Source organism: Siphateles boraxobius, unplaced genomic scaffold (assembly GCF_051911475.1).
Source record: "Siphateles boraxobius isolate OS27281-9 unplaced genomic scaffold, OSU_SipBor_1 48, whole genome shotgun sequence".
Lineage (NCBI taxonomy): Eukaryota > Metazoa > Chordata > Actinopteri > Cypriniformes > Leuciscidae > Siphateles > Siphateles boraxobius.
This window is the reverse complement of record NW_027509119.1, coordinates 9,933,311-9,954,436: the sequence shown is the minus strand read 5'-3', so window position 1 is coordinate 9,954,436 and position 21,126 is coordinate 9,933,311. Positions and strand designations below refer to the sequence as shown.

Below are 21,126 nucleotides of genomic sequence, written 5' to 3'. Positions count from 1 at the left end.
TAGCGCTACCGCAGAAATAGGTTAAATTAAAACGGTGTTTACAAAGTGAAGCATTAAATACAAAGGCAGTTAATAACAGCAGCAGTAAAATATTGTTTTTTAGTCACTGTACTCAGTGGTTTTCAGCGAATGCTTGTGCACTAATGCATAATTTCTCCTGTCCTTTACTCAAGCCTGTTAGCTTGCTGGGTAACGTTACCTCCATTCCGTTCTCTTTTTATAGCATTTGTCTACTAAGTTTTAATTGTTTTTCAAACGCGATCTACTGCGGCTCTACATTCACACAATTGTTTTCAGTCTTTCTATATTTAATCAATTTATCCTTATATTATATTCTTTTATATATTATATATATAATATATATTATATTCTTTATCCTTATATTCCTTATATATAATTAATTTTAAATAAAAATTAAATGAATTATATATTTTAGATGTTTTTAGTTTGTTTTTAGTTCAGATATTCACATCTGAACAACATGTCTGTGTAAATTTGTTTTAACAAAAATTGTGTTAAAACATAATATGTTGGATATCATTTTTTTTAACAATAATCATGTTTGTCAACTTGCCATCAGCAATTATCATTAAAAACAATGCAAATATTGATATTAGTAAAACTCAATGTGTGGCTTTTGCACTTTTTAAAGTACACTTTTACACATAAATACCCTGATTTACGGTTTTATTTAGTTATAATAAAAAAAAAATCTAATTTAATTTCTATCCGATTAATCGATTAATCGAAAAAATAACCGTCCGATTAATCGATTATCAAAATAATCGTTAGTTGCAGCCCTAATAAATATACCTTCTGTGGAAGGTGTAAGACCATTATATGTAGCCTAAATCCAATCATTATATTTGGTATATTCGGTGAATGAAATATGATGTCCTACCTGCCTGTCAACGTTTGTTTTACATACCTTCGCGCACCCTGTTCGCACGGGCATTACGTCATCAGCGCGTACAGACAGACGTCGGTCACGGAGCACCGCAAACAAACAGCATCCACCATTTACAGTTCCTCCAAAACAACAGGCTTATGCTGCGTCCACGCCATAACTATCATAATTAAGAGATGAAACCCCTTGACGTTCTAACCGGAGCTGTTCACGTCCTCAGACTCGGAATTATGCTTTTCAATGTCAACAGTATCAACACCGCAATGAATCAGCAGCAGTCAGGTACAGGCTCTCTAAGTTGTTTATGTTCATATTATGTTCTTTTGAGACATGAAGTAGTTTAACGCCGTCTCTTGTGAAGCTTTGCAGAGAGCAGGTGTGTGTGTGTGCCTTCATGTGTTTTTGCAGGAGGCGTGGCTTTGGATGGCGATTTGCAGGGAGGGTGGGATCTTATGCTTTAAATGCTAGCAGGCTATAACGTTAGCATTTCCCAGATCACCTACTGCACTTTTAACTTTTGGTTTGCCAGAAAACTAAAACCAGGGCATTAAATCAAAATCCCTGCTTACGTGTTACTATTGCTTACGTGTTACTATTGCTTGTCTTCCCATCAGTAAGGACCGGGACAGAGATCGGGACGATCGGTCGAAGGATCGCGATCGTGACCGCGACAGAGACCGAGACCGCGATCGGGACCGAGAGAGGGACAGCAAGGGATCAAGCGTGCCCCTCAGCGTACCTGCCGTTGGGATACTTCCTCTGAAGCAGACAGCCATGAATCAGCAGATCAACCCCTTTACCAACCTGCCTCACACACCGCGTTACTACGAGATCCTCAAGAAACGGCTGCAGTTGCCCGTTTGGGAGTACAAAGAACGATTTAATGACATCCTCAACCGTCATCAGAGCTTTGTGCTCGTCGGAGAGACAGGCTCTGGAAAGACCACACAGGTCAGACAGCACAACGTTTTCCTAATGCCTTATAGCTTTTCACAAGCTAGTCCAATTTCTGTATTCAAAAGTATTTCTATGTTTTATTTTCTATAATATATTCTTTTATATTCTATAATTGTGTAAATCTGAAAAAAAAATTGGTGCGTTTTCAAATGTTTATAAACAAATTTCATGCATGGATTGCATGAGCCAGCATCTCACCCAGTGTCCAAAATTAACACTTGCCAAGTGCCACATGAGTAAAAATCTGTATTTTTACACCGAGTATACTGTATAAAGCAGTGCTACGCACCAACTGGGCGGCAATTGAGAATGTTATGTGGCTTAGTGCAATTATCAAATCACAAATTCTGTGACTTTAATTATATTGCTCCACTACAAGCGCTCTGTGTTTGGGTCAATTATAACTTTCATTTGAAAACTCAACGTGCACCGACCATCGCAGAGCTTGACACTTCATTTTTTTTTAGGAGTGCATTAAAAAAACTTTGGGGGCGCAATTTAAAATTGGTAAAATGTGTTTTACCATAATAAAGGGATACAAGGGACTTTAACAGGCAAATTATATATATATATATATATATATATATATATATATATATATATATATATATATATATATATATATATATTAGATATCACAATAATTATAAAGCTTTTATCATAGTAAATGGTATTATCACAGTATTGAATTAAGTTACAAAAAAGTGTTTTCCTCTATATACATTTTGTAAATTTAAAGGCAAAAAAAGTGAGTGCACAAGTTTGAAAATAAATGCCTATTATGTCTTTAAGTATTAAGTATTTGAATTTATACATGCATCTGAATGGCTGTTTGAAACATTTAAATACTGTTGAGAAACAGAAAGTAGCGCAGCTGATTTGTTTATAGAGTTACCAGTGTAACTGCTGCATTTCTCCTGTAACATCTGCACCATCTGCTGTCAGAGAATGAATGTGCATTTTCATTAATCACATTATGCCATTCTTCTCATTCATTATTATTGAAGCTGAAATTTATATTATAAGTTTAATAATCATAGTAGGCTGTATCGCTGTTTTCCATTTCACAAATTGAAGACCTCTTAAAGTACAATTAAGATGTTTGTTATACCATTTAAAATATTGACAAATAAGAGATAAGAAAATGACAATTGGGTCACGCGCGTGCACGCGGCAGCTATTAGTCGCACTCTTTCCCCTAAATACATTTTACAGTTTGCACACATCTATTTTTAGTCACAAATGTGAGTACTCATTCATTTGGTTTAAAGAACTGAGAAACCCAGTAGAGCATAATAATGATTTGTCGCGTCCTCTTTTTTTAGATCCCTCAGTGGTGTGTGGACATGGTGAGGTCCCTCCCTGGCCCGAAGCGTGGCGTTGCTTGTACGCAGCCACGTAGGGTGGCAGCCATGAGTGTGGCTCAGAGAGTGGCAGATGAAATGGACGTCATGCTGGGGCAGGAGGTTGGGTACTCAATCAGATTTGAGGACTGTAGCTCTGCAAAGACCATACTGAAGTAAGTTATAGAAATCAAAGATTTAGACATCAAATAATGTGTACATGATTTTTCAAGTACATTAAAAAAAAAAAAAAAAAAAAAAAAAAAAGACATTTGATCTTTTTTGGTGACACCTGAGATAATGAAGAGAGATTAAAAACATGTCTTCTGTCTACAGATATATGACTGATGGTATGTTACTCCGTGAGGCTATGAACGACCCCTTACTGGAGCGATACGGTGTCATTATTCTCGATGAGGCTCACGAGCGCACATTAGCCACAGATATTCTGATGGGCGTCCTCAAAGAAGTGGTCCGTCAGAGGTCCGACCTTAAGGTATGTGATGCTGCTGATCATGTATTTGCACCACCTTGTGGTTGTTTTTTAATTACATGTAAAGTGGGGGACATGTAGGGAAGAATGTTAAAAGTCGACACGAAATAAAAATTCATCCCGTCTATTTTCTAAATGCATCTTTATGATCGATTACACTTTACACTTCAAGGTGCCCTTGTTGCACTGTTAGTAAATACAAATGAGTATTGAGTAATATTAAAGGGATAGTTCACCTAAAAATTGTAATTACCCCATGATTTACTCGCCCTCAAGCCATCGTAGGTGTATATGACTTTCTTCTTTCCAAGCTTTATAATTTCAGTGAGTGGAGGACAAGATTTTGCAGCCCAAAAAAGTGCATCCATCCATCATAAAAGTACTCCACACGACTCCAGTGGGTTAATAAAGGCTGTTTGCCGGAAGCTAGTCATTTTAGTTTTTAAAGTTTTAAATATGGATGTTTTTCTCACACAAACGCATCGATTCACTTCAGAAGGCCTTTATTAACCTCCCTGGAGTTGTATGGATTACTTGTGTGATACTTTTATGATGGATGGATGCACTTTTCTTGGACTTCAAAATCAGGACCGCCATTCACTAGCAATGATATTTTTTATGTAACTCCGATTGTTCCTCAGAAAGAAGATAGTCATATACACCTAGGATGGTTTGAGGGTGAGTAAATTATGGGATCATTTTCATTTAATAATCTGTTATATAAACCTGCATTCAGTGTCATGGAGAGAAAAGCTTCAGTTTTGAAGCGGAATCAAGCTGAGCTAGGAGAAATCGTCCTCTTAACAAATCAAATCATTCTGTGAGCGTCTGGCTCTGTATATTCTTTGTCGGACTGTTGCTGATGATGCCGTTCGCACACCTGACAGCTGTGTGGCTGTTTGTTTGAAGACAAACGTGGCCATTCCACTCAGAAATGTACCGCCAGTCGCTTTAGTGGAGGTAAAGCGACTACTGCTGGGTCAGCCCATTTGAAAGCCATCAGCCCAAGGAGAGCAGAAGCGCAGTGAGTTTTATGGCTGAAATGTGCTGGACAGATTCTCATAAAGCAGATGGGTAATGACTACTTGTTGTCAGGAACAAATCAAAGGTTATACACGTGTTCAGAGACTGTTAAATAAGGTCTAGGTGACTCCAAGTGATCCCTCAGCCCAGTGTCCCCATCAGATTTAAAGTTTAATATGCTTTAAGAGCAATTATAACACGTTATGATGTGGAAAGGTGCCGGGTGGACCTCAAAATTGCTTTGTTTTTACCTCCATTAGAATCTTAATGTCCCCAGAGAGAACGATATGTGCTCGCTGTAGACACGGGCAAGGGGTAGCAGCTTTTACCAAGTGCTGTGTGAAATGGTGTCCTTTCAAAAGCCAATTGAGTCAATTTTCTCCTCCCCAGGTCATCGTAATGAGCGCCACCCTGGACGCTGGAAAGTTCCAGGTTTATTTTGACAACTGCCCCTTGCTCACCATTCCCGGCCGGACGCATCCCGTGGAGATCTTTTACACGCCCGAGCCAGAGAGAGACTACTTGGAAGCGGCCATTCGCACTGTCATCCAGATACACATGTGTGAGGAAGATGAGGGAGATGTACTGCTCTTCCTTACTGGACAGGAGGTAATGTTACTGATGTCCTGGTGGATTTGTTTAAATGGTTTGTGTAGAGTGGAAAACGCTTGATTTTAACCATTATGTTTTCAAGGTTTGAAATGTGCCTGAATTTTGAGTGTAGTTATTAAAAATGCTTGATAGTTTTTCCTTATTTTATTATATCTGCGTTCCCTGCACTTGAAAAGCACCGACTGTACTTGTAAAATGCTGGAGAAGTCCTTCAATTTCACTCATGAACTTCGTCTAAAGTCCAAGCATTTTATTTATTATATTATATTATGATTTTATCCTAGTATAGTGTTGCTTTATTTATTTTTTTGAGGGGGGAAATCAACCTAGCTGCCCTAAATATTAAAAATATTTTTATCAATTGTTGTAAAGATGAAATGAAATTAAAAATAAATAAAACTAATGAAATAATACAATTAATTATTAGAAATTTTTTGAAAATTAGAAAGGTTGCCTTGGGAACTAACTGAAATAAGTTTGCGTTCAAATACTAACATTACTAAAACTGAAATAGATTTGAATCAAAGCTTAAAAAACGAATAAAAATAAACAACAAAAAATACTCTAACACTTTAGGGTGACGTAATTACACGTTACTACATGTACTTACTATAGTAATTACAGTAAATTATGCATAATTACAAGTAACTAACCCTAACTGTAACTCTATAGTAAGTGCATGTAGTTAATTAATATTACTCAGTACTTATGAGTAAGTACAATGTAACTACATCATCTTAAAATGAAGTGTAACCAAATTCTCAAACTAAAATTACAATTCAAGTATATAAAAATTAAGTTTTATTCAAAATATTGAATACTAAAATAATTATATATAAAATATATGAAAAAAATGTCACACTAATTAATTCTGCGCTAATTCACACTAACACTAATTCTGTGTTGTGTTTTTTCTGGTAATAAAATGAAGACATAAAACAAAAATTGTATCATTTATCATCAATTTTAATCATGTGAAATTAAATAAACTTTTTGTCAAATAACTTGCTGCACAATGAGCTTTACTGTTAAAATTAAAACATGGATTATTCCTTAAAAATTTCAGTTTTGATGATAATTTATTTGGATTAGTGTTAGTGTATTATTACATTGGGACATATCTAAATTCTAATGTACAACAGTAATATATTTCTGTCAAGTTAAACCGAACTTTTATTTTGACGGGTTGCCGTGAAGACCTTTTGAGTTTCTGTGTGTTTATGTCATGATGATAGTTGTTCTCAAATGAAGCGGTTAAATGATCACGAAGTAGGGTTGGGAACATACTGTCTATGGTTGGGAATCGTAAGAAATTTTTCGGTTCCGATTCCGGTTCCGCCAAACGATTCCGGTTCCGGTTCCCATTCAATAAAAATGATTAAAACTAATACAAATAGTAGTACGGGGAAAATACACAATCCTTTTTGTGTTTTATTTCTGATAGGCCCTACTTGTCAAATGAGTTTAACAGACTGGCAATGTCAACAAATGCAACATATTATTTAGCAATATTTTTTTCTGAAGGAAAATAAAAAATGTTGCATTCTCAAGGATAATTTGGGACCTCTCCTATATCTTATTGTATATCCAGCAGTGGAATACCCTCTCAGAAGGGGTAGAATATGCTTGAACACACATGTAAGATCCAGACAGGTGAAACATAATATTTTTTAAATCGGTTTGAATGATTGATTTCTGTGAAACTTCACTTGTTTCCTTACTGGATTAAAGTGCTCTAGCAGTTAATAAACAGAAATGCATGCGTCTTGCGGAAGAACATTGTAGCCGGAGCTACTTCTCTATGTTTATGTCAATGTGAGTGAGTCACGCAGGCACTGGGCTACTCCGCAGCAGTGCCGAACCGACCAGTGTAAAGTAGTCTGAGTCTAAACGCTTATTACAGCCTTACCGTAGTGATTCAGGATAAGACAAAAACACGTTTTGAAAAAAGGCATTCATGATGTAATCGCTCATTATATACATTTTGTAAATTCTGAAGCGAATTTTCGTTATTTGAAGCGACTTTCAAAAGGTGATTAACTGTTTTAACATCAGTGTTTATTCTCGAACTATAAACTTTTATCTCAGTACTTCTGTGATCATTTGAATATTTTTAACACAGAAATATCGATACTGTGTTGTTGAAAAGACAGAAAGTAAAGCTAACGTTAGATGTTTCATGTCAGCGACAGCGCAAACAGATTTGAATGTCCCGGTGTGAAGTTTTTGTCATTTAGGAATAAGATCGCGTGGGTGTTTGAATCGAGATCGTTTAAAGATTAATGGTGCAGCTCTACTGTCTTATTCTCTCTCTCTGCGTTGATATCTGACGCAATTTTTTTTAACTTGTTATACGAATAGCGCGAGGGACAGTGCATTCATTACAATTTTAATATTTATGTGGTGAGACGTCGCTATTAAAGGATAAGCTCCCAGCACTTCGTCCACACATCGCATCAGAACCAAAAACACTACCGGTTCTGCATAAGAACCGGTTCTCGGTTCCCAACCCTATTACGAAGTGACTTTCAGAGTGGATCTAGAGCCTGGAGAGGAAGTTCATGCGTTTGTGTCTTCATATAGGCCAAAAATAGCGCAAGCGTCACACGTGCTTCAGTGTGTGTGTGTGTGTGTGTGTGTGGTAAATGAAACTGCGCGTCGGCGGCACCATTCATTCACACAGAACATGCAGGATTCGTATTTAAATAGTCTTTGTGTTTTAATATTCACACACACTAGTCTACATCGCGATTTGATTTCAAGTGTACTGAACTGCTTTCTATTTTTTCCTCAAATTTACAAATTCCGTGAAATTCCGCGTTATACACTAAATTCCTTTTTTATGACTGGATTTCGTCAGCATTTTAGGGGGGGCGGGGGGTCGTTTTGGGGGGGCGGGGCGCCCCCCCAAAACAATGGTAGGGGAAACACTGTATATATATATATATATATATATGGTTACCCGCAGCACTTTGTTACTAAGGCGGCCGCCTAAGCAACACACGCCTGCCGCCTTAACTACGTCGTCAAAAAAAATTATATGAGCGATATCCGCCGAGTTACTCTGTCCTGTTTTCTCAATTTCAATCTTTAAATATGTGATAAGCCTTCGTGTTCGCTTCAGTCTTGTAATCAGCGCGTTCTTCCACAGCGGCGCCAAGCACGTCAGAACAAACAGAAGACAGGGTGTGTGTGTGTGTGTTCATCTGAGCCTCATTGGTCTGTCACTGCTCGTCAATGTCAGAATATTTGAGATGACCAATCAAATCAAAGTAGGCGGGCTTTATGTTCGCAGCGCGAATTTTAGTAGAGAGCGACTCATAGACAGGAGCGACTCGACGCACTTCAGTTTACGGTCGGTCAAGTGCGAGAAGATGTAAGTTGCTAAACTAAACATTTCCTATTCTACAGTTTTTTTTTTTAGGTCATAAATGTTAAACGAATCACAAAAATAATCAGGCAAACTAATAAACTTTTGTCTATTTTCGCCATTTTGAACTGAAAATAGACCACTATGTGACGTGACTCATGTAATGTAACCTTAGCCTAATAATTAGTTTACGGTCATTGGCCCTCATTTATCAAAAGTGCGTACACCAAATTTCCAACGTACACCCAAAACCACGGTGACTTTGATATTTATCAATATGGACGTTGGCGTACGGCACGCTCAAATCCTACGCCAGGTCAGGAGGTGGTGTACATGTACGCACGTTTTGAGTTAGTGCGGATGAGCAGAAAAACAATTCCTAACACCACAAAACGCACTGACAAACTAAAAGATATGAGGAGCTCTTTTCCAAAACGCGATAAACGCCATTTTTAAAAATAAATTTTTATTTTATTTCTATTAATAAACTAGTGTTGTGTTTGCAAAGATGAAATTGATGATCACCATCTCCGTAGTGAACGCGCCTATAGAGACAGTAGCCTATTCCTTTTCGTTTATAATTGTTTCGTTTAAAGACATTTCAAGCTTTCTTTATAGATATATTTATCATGTAATTTGTGATGAGATGCGCTCCAGTTCACGTGCAATGTAAGGGACCGCGCCCGCGCCTCCATGTCATGACTCATGATTATATTGTCTGCTATTTGCTGCTTATTTATTAAATCCAGGCAATTGGTTGATGAAAAAAAATATTAAAATTAAGATACAATTTATACAAAACGAAATTCACTTTAAAGAAAGGCTTTCTACAAAACAAAACTTAATTAAGTGGCCAAAATCATGTCTGAGCATGTCTCCCGATATATTGCGCATCCTATCTTAGCCTATGTTCATTTTTCATAACAAAGATGGGGAAAAAAATAACATTATTATTTTTTAACAAATATGAAACTAGATGCACTTAGTTAATGGCTACAACACGTAGCCTAATAGTAGGCCTGAATATTGTTGTTACTTTTTTCAAGTTCGGCACGAATTACTATTAGCCTAAATGTGTTACTAAATGATTTGAATGTATTTTTAACATTGTTGTATTTAAGGACTGTATTTGTGTGTTATTTTTAAATTATTTGTTTTATGTGGTGGACAATATTGGAACGTGACATTGGAAATATTTATTTCGTTTTTAATATTTAATTTATTTTACTATTTATTTTGTTTGTCTTTTATTTATTTCATGCAGTTGCACTTATTTAATTTATATTAATTTATGGTATGAGTCCCTGATTATATGTTGCATGTTCTCTTGTTGTTTTTGTTGTTTTTTTAGACAAAAAATGGATGGATTTATAGCGTTTTGAAAAAAAAATACAATTAACTTTGAATTTATCATCAACAATATTGTTGTTTGATTTAATAATAATTTTTCATGATGGTGATGGTCTCGATCTCCAGAGAAGTGTCTCCTCTTTGCCGTCTTCCGTGTGTCCATGGCGTAAAATGAGGGTGTGGGGGAAGCGGATACTTGAATATATAGGGGCGTGTTATTCTAATGACGATCGTTTTCAGCCGCGGCATTTATCAAGGGCAGGTATTGCGTACACCTGGATTTCAAAGGTACGCACAGCTTCATAAATCAGGCGGTGAGAGGAGTGTAAGCATAATCTTACGCCAACATATACGCCCGTTTCTACGCAAGAAGGATAAATGAGGGCCATTGTGAGGGGACAAGACACATTAACCAGGGATCTTAAAAGCATTGAAAAATAATCTCAAATGAAGGCCTTACAAGCCTTGAATTTGGTATACAAAGTCTTGAATTTGGTGTACAAAGTCTTGAATTTGGTGTACAAAGTCTTGGATTTCGTTATAAAAGTATTAAATTTTTTTTTATTACTAGGATTTACTAGGATTAAGTTCACCATAACAAAATTAACTGTTACTAAAGATTCATGCAACGTTGAGTGCACCTCGCACCCCACGTCATAGCAGAAAGCGCGAAAGCGTGCGCACTGTTACTATGGTTACTAGGCAAGTGAGTTACAGAACAAGATAGTAACGTTAGCCAAGCGTAGTTTGTCGTCTGAAATAGGAAAGTTTCAGTTTAATCCGCTGGGGCCACAAATGCCAGAATTCAATAATTTAACCCCCAAATCAGAGCTTTTCTGTTAAAATTACTTGTTTTCTACCCGGTCTTTTCAATAGTAGCTGGCAACCATGCGCGCGCACTCTACACTGCTCAAGAAGGGCAGATGATCTGAAAACACAGACAAGCTGGAGTTCAGCAATCTTCATTTGAGACTTTCAACTTAAATTGAAGTGTCATTCAGTCGGTCTATGTTCTGTCACGAGCCGCTTGCGCTGTTTGTGCGAAAAAATGCAGGCTGATATCCAGCAGTGTTTTTAATGTTGATGCAATGTTTCCCGAATATCCACACGATTTCAAATGTGATATTGATTTTATACAACAGTTAAAAAACAAAACAAAAGGGTAACATTAAGTGATTTACTACATTTAAAACAGTATAGTCAGGCTTATTGCTCTATTTTGCAACCAAATCTGTGGCTTTGAACGAATCGTGAGATTCAATGAATGACTCTGACACACATAAAGACAATGAATTACCGCCACCTACTGGCGATTTTAATACAATATTTTTATTAATATTATACGATTTTTAACATTGCCTATTTATTGAACATTGTTTTATTTAATGAATTATTTATTTTTTAAAGGTATTACAAAGGTAAAAGGTGTGACTGCAGTCTAAGTGGAAGAGGGGTACGGCACTCTAAAAAATTGGAGAACCACCGATAACATTACTATCAGATGTAATATTATTACCTTAACAAACTAAAAAGATATAAGACTCAAGTTTCAGTATTTGTCTTAATTTGTTTCAGGAGTTATGCAATTTCCTCCTGGACCCCCGACGACCCCCATACAAACCCCCACCACCACCCCCCGACCCGACCGATATATGTATACATAGCGTACTAAAATAATACTGCTACTAGTAACTGGTTTTGAACAACGATAAACCAGACTGCTGTCAGATAGGGATAGTCATGTATTTTGCCTAAATTTTAATTGTTGCTTGCAAATAAAATTTAACTAAATTTGTTTGTCTGCTGCGATTGATATCACAGCTCTGGATTGTTTGGGTTTCTAGTGCTATCAGCCAATCAGCGTTGTCATGAAGTAACTATCTGCTGCTCCAAAGTGATTTAGTCGCATGGAATTTATGAAGCATTAAAAGAAAATACAAATATCATAGAAGAAACAATAAAACCCAACTGTGGGTGCTTCCTGTTGTTTTGGCTGTGTGTGGCTTTGACTTCATATTCAAGATGCTCATTATGAGCCACATTTGTCATTTGTGACATTTTTCAAGCTGCCTCGCACAGAACAGTTAAATAGTGCAGAAGAGATCAATGCTTAGATTGATAATGGCCATGAACACAGCTGGCCTTGGCGCAAAGGCAAAAGCCTGTGAGAGATGGCAGAGAATGACCTAGATTCAGCCCTGAAATTAAGCCATTTATTATTTTACGTCTCCTGCAACCAGTGCTCACCTGAGCGCAGTGGAGGGTCAGGGACCCACCCAAATGATAAATACGGTCACAGATGGAGAATCACCAGCATTCCCTGCATATTTGTTCTGTTTTGCAAGGCTCAAAGACAAATTAACTTAATGTCCTTAGATGCTTTACATAAAGATAATTAGAAGACCAATGAATTATGCAATTAATCCAATAATTCAGAAGATTTAAAACTGCTTTCGCAAAAATGCCAGGCAAATGAACCTCGTTTATGCCGCGTTGAGCCTGACTTGTCAAATAACTGAACATTGTACTTCCTTCATTTATGTCTCTCACTTTCCTTTTCAAAGAGAAGTCAGTTCTTCGCTCCATCCACCTAATCAGATAATTTGACACCCTATTTATTAACGGCAGACTCCCGTCATTAGTTTCTCCAGTGGGTCTGGTCGTGTACAGCCGTTTTCATTTGCAGGTGTGAGATTGATCACTGGCTCGTTGCAGAATGAATGAATAAAGTAAGTTGCAGTTGGAGTGTCTCCACCATTGGATAATAATTCAGTGGAGATTTATTGATGCGCAGGATTGTTCTCTTTGCAGTGAACTAATCATTATCAAGTCCAGAATGTCAGCGGACACGGGTTCATCTTCATCATGAACGGATCAATTCCGTGTTTGCATATGTGATGTTTAAGTATGTGTTTTCTGCGTTGTTAGTGGTTTCAATTGTGATTAAAAAAATTGTTCCAAACACTTGCCCATCTACCATTGTTTTGCCAAACACAGTCCTGTCCCAAACTTGCGCTATTGTTCCAGTTAAAAACATGAACACACTGGAGAACTGCTTTAGAGTAGAAATTAAAGCTGTAATTATAATTGAAAGAGACAGACACTGTTTTTCATGTTTAAGACCGTAAAGCTACTTGCTTTAACGCAATCTATTTTAAATTGTTACGCAAATAAACGTGATTTGACTTACTAGACACATTGCTATAATCGGATGCTTTCTTATTCTTAAGCATGCAGCACATATTCTCACCATCTAAATGCCTCTGCTAGCATGTGGGGGGTGTCGGGATGTTTGCTAACAGTATATAGCTACAAAGGTATTTCAAATTTTTTTTTTACCCCGTAAGGGAAGAACAGAAAATAATTTCAGATCTAGCTTTGCAGGTATTCGCTCTGGTGGCTTGTTAATGTGTTTTTAATTAGGTTAACGGACTTCAAATGGACTAGGGCAGTTGAAAGGGTGCTGTGCTTAAGCATTTCCCATCTAAAGCATGTGATGAGACTAATGATCACAGTAGTGGAGTTGGCTATTATATTTCACCCATTTAAAAAATGTTTGAGTAAGCTAACATTTAGGCCAAGAATGTTATTTTAGGCTGGTCACATAGTAGCTCAGTTTGCTCCTTTAGATCAATTAAAGGAATGGTTACATTAAAAAATTTCATTGCTTTTCTAAGCTTTATAATGGGAATGAATGGCAGTCCAAAAAAGTGCATCCATCATAAAAGTAATCCATACGACTCCAGTGGGTTATTACATGCCTTCTGGAGCAAAGCAATGGGTTTGTGTAATAAAAATATCCATATTTAAAACTATATAAACTAAAATAACTAGCTTCTAGCAGAAGGCCTACGCAAGTATGCCAAAAAAGTAACCCCTGATGCGATGTATGATGCAGGATGTTGTAGCATAAGCTTTGGTGCCTCTCACGGTTCAAATAGGGCTGGGCAACAAATTCAAGCTCCAACATTTCTTTATAAAATTTCTCATTATAGACTTCTAATTCGTGACCGGTGTTTGTTTTGCTCTATTCCACGTTTTCCAATACGTCATGTGTCAGGTCAGAGGTCACTTTCATCGTAGATTGATGCGTACGGCTGTATGTCGGAAGCTAAGTTTAATAAAGTTATAAATATGGATATTTTTCTTACACAAACGCATCGATTCGCTTCAGAAGACCTTTATTTTAACCCCCAGAGCCAAATTAATTACTTTTATGATGGATGGATGCACTTTTTTTGGACTTCAAAATCAGGACCTCCATTCACTACCAGAGCAATGATATTTTTTAATGTAACTTTGATTGTGTTGGTCTGAAAGAAGAAAGTCATATACGTTTAGGTTGGCTTGAGGATTAGTAAATCATGGGATTATTTAAATTTTTGTCTGAATTTTCCCTTTAAGGCGCCAAATTTTAGTTGAGCAATTTGCACTGTTTGTCCCCTCCGTTTTAGGGGATGAAAAGGTTCTTTATCTTTCCCGTTAATGCAATGAAACTCTGCAGAAGAAACAAATGACTTAACTCTCTAGGCTTTTCGTGAACTTGCAAATAGCAATTAGTTTTAAACCACACAATTTCTCAAAAAGAGAAAAAAGAGTTGCAGTTATTTGTTCAACTTTGCTCGTTCAAATCAGGTCTAAATTACCACTGATTAAGATTAGTTTTCTCCTTTAGATCTGTGCCAGCTAATTTGCATCTGCAGCATGTAGATTAAAGGGTCCATTTAAAATATTTTCCTCCAGCATTGTATCATGCCCGCTGTGAGAAGCGAGGGATCTGGATTTGGCGCCTTGCTCCAGGTGCAGGCTCTTCTGCATTGGCACAGCCGCGTGTCCCTCTCTCCCCGGCGCCTTGGCAGCACGGATAGCAGTCCTCCTGACAGCTGCCGCTTCCCGAGGGCTGATGGACTATTAATACTTTGGCTAATTTGATCAATCCATTCAGATTTGCCTTGTCCTGCACCGTCGTGGCAGAGCTTTGATTAAGATGCACATGGCCACCGGCGCCATTTTCTGCGCATATTGTACCCCAGGGAGCAGTGCAGAGCGTGCGTGGACTACCATGCCTGGGATATCAGCGCGCTTACGAGCTTTAATGCTTTTATGGACAAATGATCGGCTATGGCTGCTTGGATACGCAATGAAAGAGTTTCAAGTAAAATGTTAAGGGCCTTTTGATGTCACAGTGCATGTCTTGATATCGATAAATGCTTTATTATAACAGCCTGAAGTTTTTGTAGAGATCATTGCTTGACTGTTTATCGTTGATCTCTTTCCTGTTTAAGTCGCAATACTCACTTTGACCTGAGGATGGCAGTACTGCATAAGCTGTGACTTTGAAATCAGGAGGTCCGTTCCACTTGTGATGAGCATAATGTGCTCATGCATGAAGACACAGCTTTTTAGTAAATGCTGAGCATTCTTCATTTGTGAGTATAGTGAATATTTTCTGACTCGTGAGAGAAGGCATTTAGTAATAGTGGTCTAGATTAACTTTGACACATTCTTGTAAAATGTAGCTTTTTAATGGTTTATGCTTTTTTTTTTTTCAAACCGTTTTGAGCTGGTTGGTTCAGTGCTATCTCTAATTTGCTGTGACGACTGTCATGTATTTCTAGATCTCAAGCCCACAATTTTTGTGACGTTCAGCATCACTTAACTGATCTGTTGTGATTTGCTCCTGGTTATGCATCATTGCAGCTTTCTCATCTCACTTTAGCCCTACTACATTGCCATCTGGAATAATAAAGCTTGCGTGTGAGTATACACGTACCCTTGTGACTGCCGCTGTTGATAGCGCAGCCATAGGAATCTTACCCAAGCGCTATGCACTCCAGCTTTCGTTTTCTAACTCAGTCGACACAACCGGCATGTCAAGTGTACCGCAACTAAACCACCCAAGCCTCAGTGATTCTGGTGTTTTTCCAGCTCTGGGGAATTGATTCAGCAGTTAATGATGTTTGTAAAAGAAGCTAAGGTGGAGATTAGTGGGTAGCTGATCCAGAATCAGTTGATATGAGTTGAAGTTGGACTTAGAGGGCAGATTACACAAATCATTACTGTTTGTCAAAACACTCTATTCTCCATGTTTTTTTTTTAAAGGACAGTTCACAAAAAATACAATTTTCATCATTTACTCATATCATAGTCATTCCAAACCTGTATGACTGACTTTGTGTAACATTAAGATATTTTCTAGCCTATACAATGGAAGTCAGAGGAGTCCAAACCAATTTGCTGTATGGACAAAAATACTTGAAACATCCTTCAAAATATGGTCTAATCCCAGGGAAACTGAACCAGTCACAAAATCCTAAGGGAACATTGTGGTTTTGTTACAATGTTTTTGTTTGGTAGCTTTTGGGTTCAAATGAAGAAGAAAAAAAAAAACTAGCCATTTTCTGGATGGAAAAATGCGTTTCATAATAAAATCTCCCAGGCTCATTGGAAAAAAGCTTGCCCGTGAAATAATCTGCAAAATATTACGTTGCTGCTTAATTGCATGTTTCATGCCACTTTCAAAGTGTCCAGTGAGTCAAAATGTATTAGTTTACACACATTAATCACCATTTGAGGTCATAACATAGTATTGTGCAAGGAACTTTGCTAGAATAAGTCTTTATTAATCCATATTCTGCACCTGTAATCATAATTTGTGTGAAAAGGAATTAGTTGTTGGTGTTTTTCTGCCACTGTAGAGTTCATTTCTGCTTAAACTGCAGTATATTCTATGCGTTTTTGGAGTTTTGCAAAAATATATTAATTTCACTGTGAAATTAAATATTTTTTAATTCTTTCTACTTCTACAATTTGTTTCATTAAATGTTACCTGCATTTTCTTTAAGTATTTGTTACTGTTTGTTAGCGATTTACTAGCAATTTCTGAGAAAATTCTTAGGACATCCTAAATTTCTTTTTCAATGTAGAGGCACATTTTGTTCCTAATGTGTAGTAATTCTATTGAATTGACTCACCAAAAATGTCTGTCTTTTGGGACTTAGTGTTAATTTTGCACCTGATTCTCAGTCTGTGGCCTTTAATGTCAGTCTGTTTATATTCTAGGAAATCGATGAAGCCTGCAAACGGATCAAAAGAGAGATTGACGATCTCGGGCCTGATGTTGGTGACATCAAAATCATCCCGCTCTACTCCACGCTGCCACCACAGCAGCAGCAGAGGATCTTTGAGCCACCTCCACCACGCAAACCAAGCGGCGCCATCGGCAGGAAGGTAACCATCACCGCCACATTACAATACATACATGGAACTAGATTGTGTTTTGAACTGCTGCAAACACAGTATTTTCATGAAAGGTATTGCATTTAGTCGCTCTGTAGTTTCCTTTGAGATATTTCCATTATTTGATGCAATATTTCAAAGACAACCGTGAAATAGGGTGATGGGTGATAGTGGGATAGGTTACCTAAAAATGAAAAATCACTTAACAAAAATGACTTTTATTCATCTTTGGAACACAATGAAGATATTTTTCCTCAAGCATTGAATGTCTATTTTAAGCAAATCTTCCATGCATTAAAAAGTGCAAGAAGAAATCGTAAAAGTAGTGAACAAAATTCGAATGGATTTGGAACAACGTAAGGAGGATAAATCATATCATTTTTTGGGTCAACTATCCCTTTCACTTTTGTCAGTGGAATATTGTTATAAAACAATCAAAATATTGATATTCGTATTGGCACAGCCATAGTAGCCTTTTTAATCCATTTAAAAAAGTAGAGGATGAGAGATTGACTCAAGTTTGTCTGTAGAGGGAAGAATGAGGAGCAAGGAATGGTGGAAATTAGGTTTTTCTTTTTTCTCCCCTTCCATCATTAGCTTTGGTGAAGCAATGGCTCATAACATATGTTGTTTTTTTCACCATATGATTTTTTTCCTAAAATTTTGGAAATGAAATTTACTAATCCTTCAATCATTTGAAAAGTGTTAAAGCAGTAACAGTAAGCAGTTTTTTTCTATAGTCTGTTTTTGACTGTTTGCCTTCACTCCCTCCTGTTTTGCTTCCCGTCTGTCGCCTGACTTGCCATTTTTCCATTTTTGGCATGGTGTCTTTGATAGAATGAGATTCACTGTGCAGATGTTTTATCAGAGCTCATCCACTGTAAAGCGTTTCATCATCCGTCATCCTTTTCTCTTAGCAGGAGGTTGTGCAGACGCAATCGTCCTTTTGTTTTCTCTATTCCCATTTCACTTCTCTCAAACAACCCTGACGATTACAGTACGAAAAGCACCTGGACGTCTGCGTGACTGGCCAAAAATCTGACAGAATATCATAACTGATCATCAGCTATGAGTTTGCAAACATTTAGCTGAACATCTGATGAGGAGTTGATTAATGAGTCATCGCCCCAGCTTCCCCTACAGAACCCGATCCGCTTGTCATTATTGCTGGCAAAGATTACTGATGTCCTAATGAGCGAACGCAAACGTTCACTGATCTGCAAATTTCCTCATTCTTGTTCCTTCAACTTGATGGCTGTATTTGTAGCCTTAACGAAGTCTTCGCTACATGCCTGGTTTGTGTTTTGATGTACCAAACAGCATCAGTATCCGCCTGCTTCATATATCAAGTATCTGCCTCGCCCATTCTTCTCCACTAGGGCATTGTGTCATTTCATCTCTCCCCTGACCATGTCCATGTTTAAAGAGGCTCTGGGTTTCTCCAAGGTTTGATTACTCGTAAGCCAGGGCATTAGGTGCTTCAGAAGTTCAAACAAACGCCACTGTTTGCCTGCACTGTTCAGAAGAAAATGAAAGTGAACATGGATTCACAGGGGCTGATGTGAATATGCAGCAGCCCTTGTGATGCAAAATAATGTTGGGAACAGAGAACTGCTTGTTCAGAAACTGTCCTATTTAAAAAACAACAACCTTAAAACAACCTTTTTATTTGATTGTTGCTATTTATAGAAATTATTGTTTTTTGTTTTTTTTAAATACGTGTCATATTTTTAGTCAAAAGCTCAGACTAACAAATAAAAGTAACTAAAAAATGTTTCCCCTCCAGCTACTTTCCATGCACTCAAAAAATAGTTTAACTTTAAACATTGTGATTTTGATACAATGTTTTTGTTTGGTGGCTTTTGGGTCCAATTGAAGAAAGAAAGAAGAAGAAAAAAAAACATATAATGCAATATTTTGTCAAGCTCTGACTAGCAAATAAAAGTAACTACTAATGTTTCCCCTCCTGCTACTTTTCATGAACTCAAATACAGGTCCTTCTCAAAAAATTAGCATATTGTGATAGTTCATTATTTTCCCTAATGTAATGATAAAAATTAAACTTTCATATATTTTAGATTCATTGCACACCAACTGAAATATTTCAGGTCCTTTGTTGTTTTAATACTGATGATTTTGGCATACAGCTCATGAAAACCCAAAATTCCTATCTCAAAAAATTAGCATATCATGAAAAGGGTCTCTAAACGAGGTATTAACCTAATCATCTGAATCAACTAATTAATTCTAAACACCTGCAAAAGATTCCTGAGGCTTTTAAAAACTCCCAGCCTGTTTCATTACTCAAAACCGCAATCATGTGTAAGACTGCCGACCTGTCTGCTGTCCAGAAGGCCATTATTGATACCCTCAAGCAAGAGGGTAAGACACAGAAAGAAATTTCTGAACAAATAGGCTGTTCCCAGAGTGCTGTATCAAGGCACCTCAGTGGGAAGTCTGTGGGAAGGAAAAAGTGTGGCAAAAACCGCTGCACAACGAGAAGAGGTGACCGGACCCTGAGGAAGATTGTGGAGAAGGACCGATTCCAGACCTTGGGGGACCTGCGGAAGCAGTGGTCTGAGTCTGGAGTAGAAACATCCAGAGCCACCGTGCACAGGCGTGTGTAGGAAATGGGCTAAAGGTGCCGCATTCCCCAGGTCAAGCCACTTTTGAACCAGAAACAGCGGCAGAAGCGCCTGACATGGGCTACAGAGAAGCAGCACTGGACTTCAGGCATTTTGGCATTTCCTTCTCCCCAGTCTTCCTCCAGACTCTGGCACCTTGATTTCCGAATGACATGCAAAATTTGCTGTCATCCGAAAAAGTACTTTTTGAAATTGGACGTTGTGTTACCGTAGAAACGGTACTCTAAATTCTTTAAATGGGCTCCTCCCCTTTTGGGCATCGTCACGTTTCATAATTTATGATCAAAACCTTTTCTAATCTTGACAAAACACATATTGTCAGAAAGGTCTGAGTCTCAAGGTTCCATATTTTGTAACAGAAGTGATATTTGGACAGAAATGTATTAATTTATGGCAGAATGCATACAATTAAATTTAATGGAATGTAAGTCACCTGGTGGCTATTTTTGGTATTATGCCTAAACAAAATCTCATGGGAACTTCAATTTTTGTGATATCAACTCCAAATTTGGAACACAACTTGGTTAGATATATGGCTTTGATTTTATAGTATTTTTATAGTAAAAAATATTTTGTAAAATAAATATTTTATAAAAAAAGAATAAATATTAAGTACAGTATATTTGATTTAATGTAAGTTTTAAACTTCCTTAACTTTTTCATACTTTGATTTTTTGAAGTGCTTTCACTTCAGCAGTAATCTGCTGACTGTTTTCTTTAAAACAAGACCAAACTTAGGTCTATATTCCAAAGCATTCTTGAATTACAATCATTTAAGTTTGAATAGTGCATTTTAAATAGAGCTAGTTTAATCCCTTTTTTATACCCTAAACGGGCAACGTGTCTCAGGAGACACATACATTTCAAAACGTGCTAAATAACAACATGAACAACATATTACTTAATTTTCTCCTTCAGCACCTTAAGACGATTTTCACAATTAATGTTAGCAGTATTCTTTTTTTGTTTTTTGAAGAAAAGTAAGTTTAATATATATTTACTTATCTCAAAATCTGAATGTTCTGCACCATTGGCAGCCATGTTGGATTTAGGTCAGGCTAACTTATTGATCGCAAAAAATTTGAAGCAAATTATATGACCAGCATACTCAAGACAGACCAGGCTGGCATAAGTGATAAAAGAATTTGATGAAAAAATCTTTCTTATGCCCCAAAAAAAGACAATAA

At 37.2% G+C, this 21,126-nt stretch overlaps 1 protein-coding gene across 2 annotated transcripts in view; it reads left to right on the top strand.

Moving 5' to 3' along the window:
• The window catches only part of dhx15 (DEAH (Asp-Glu-Ala-His) box helicase 15), a 55,125-nt gene that overhangs the window by 11,300 nt on the left and 22,699 nt on the right, over window positions 1-21,126 (top strand). For both annotated transcript variants that reach the window (XM_077201928.1, XM_077201927.1), the window contains exons 2-6: window positions 1,522-1,858; window positions 3,190-3,383; window positions 3,544-3,703; window positions 5,114-5,332; window positions 17,118-17,285. In XM_077201928.1, the coding sequence (XP_077058043.1) occupies window positions 1,522-1,858; window positions 3,190-3,383; window positions 3,544-3,703; window positions 5,114-5,332; window positions 17,118-17,285 (1,078 nt within the window). The remainder of the gene's footprint in view (window positions 1-1,521; window positions 1,859-3,189; window positions 3,384-3,543; window positions 3,704-5,113; window positions 5,333-17,117; window positions 17,286-21,126) is intronic.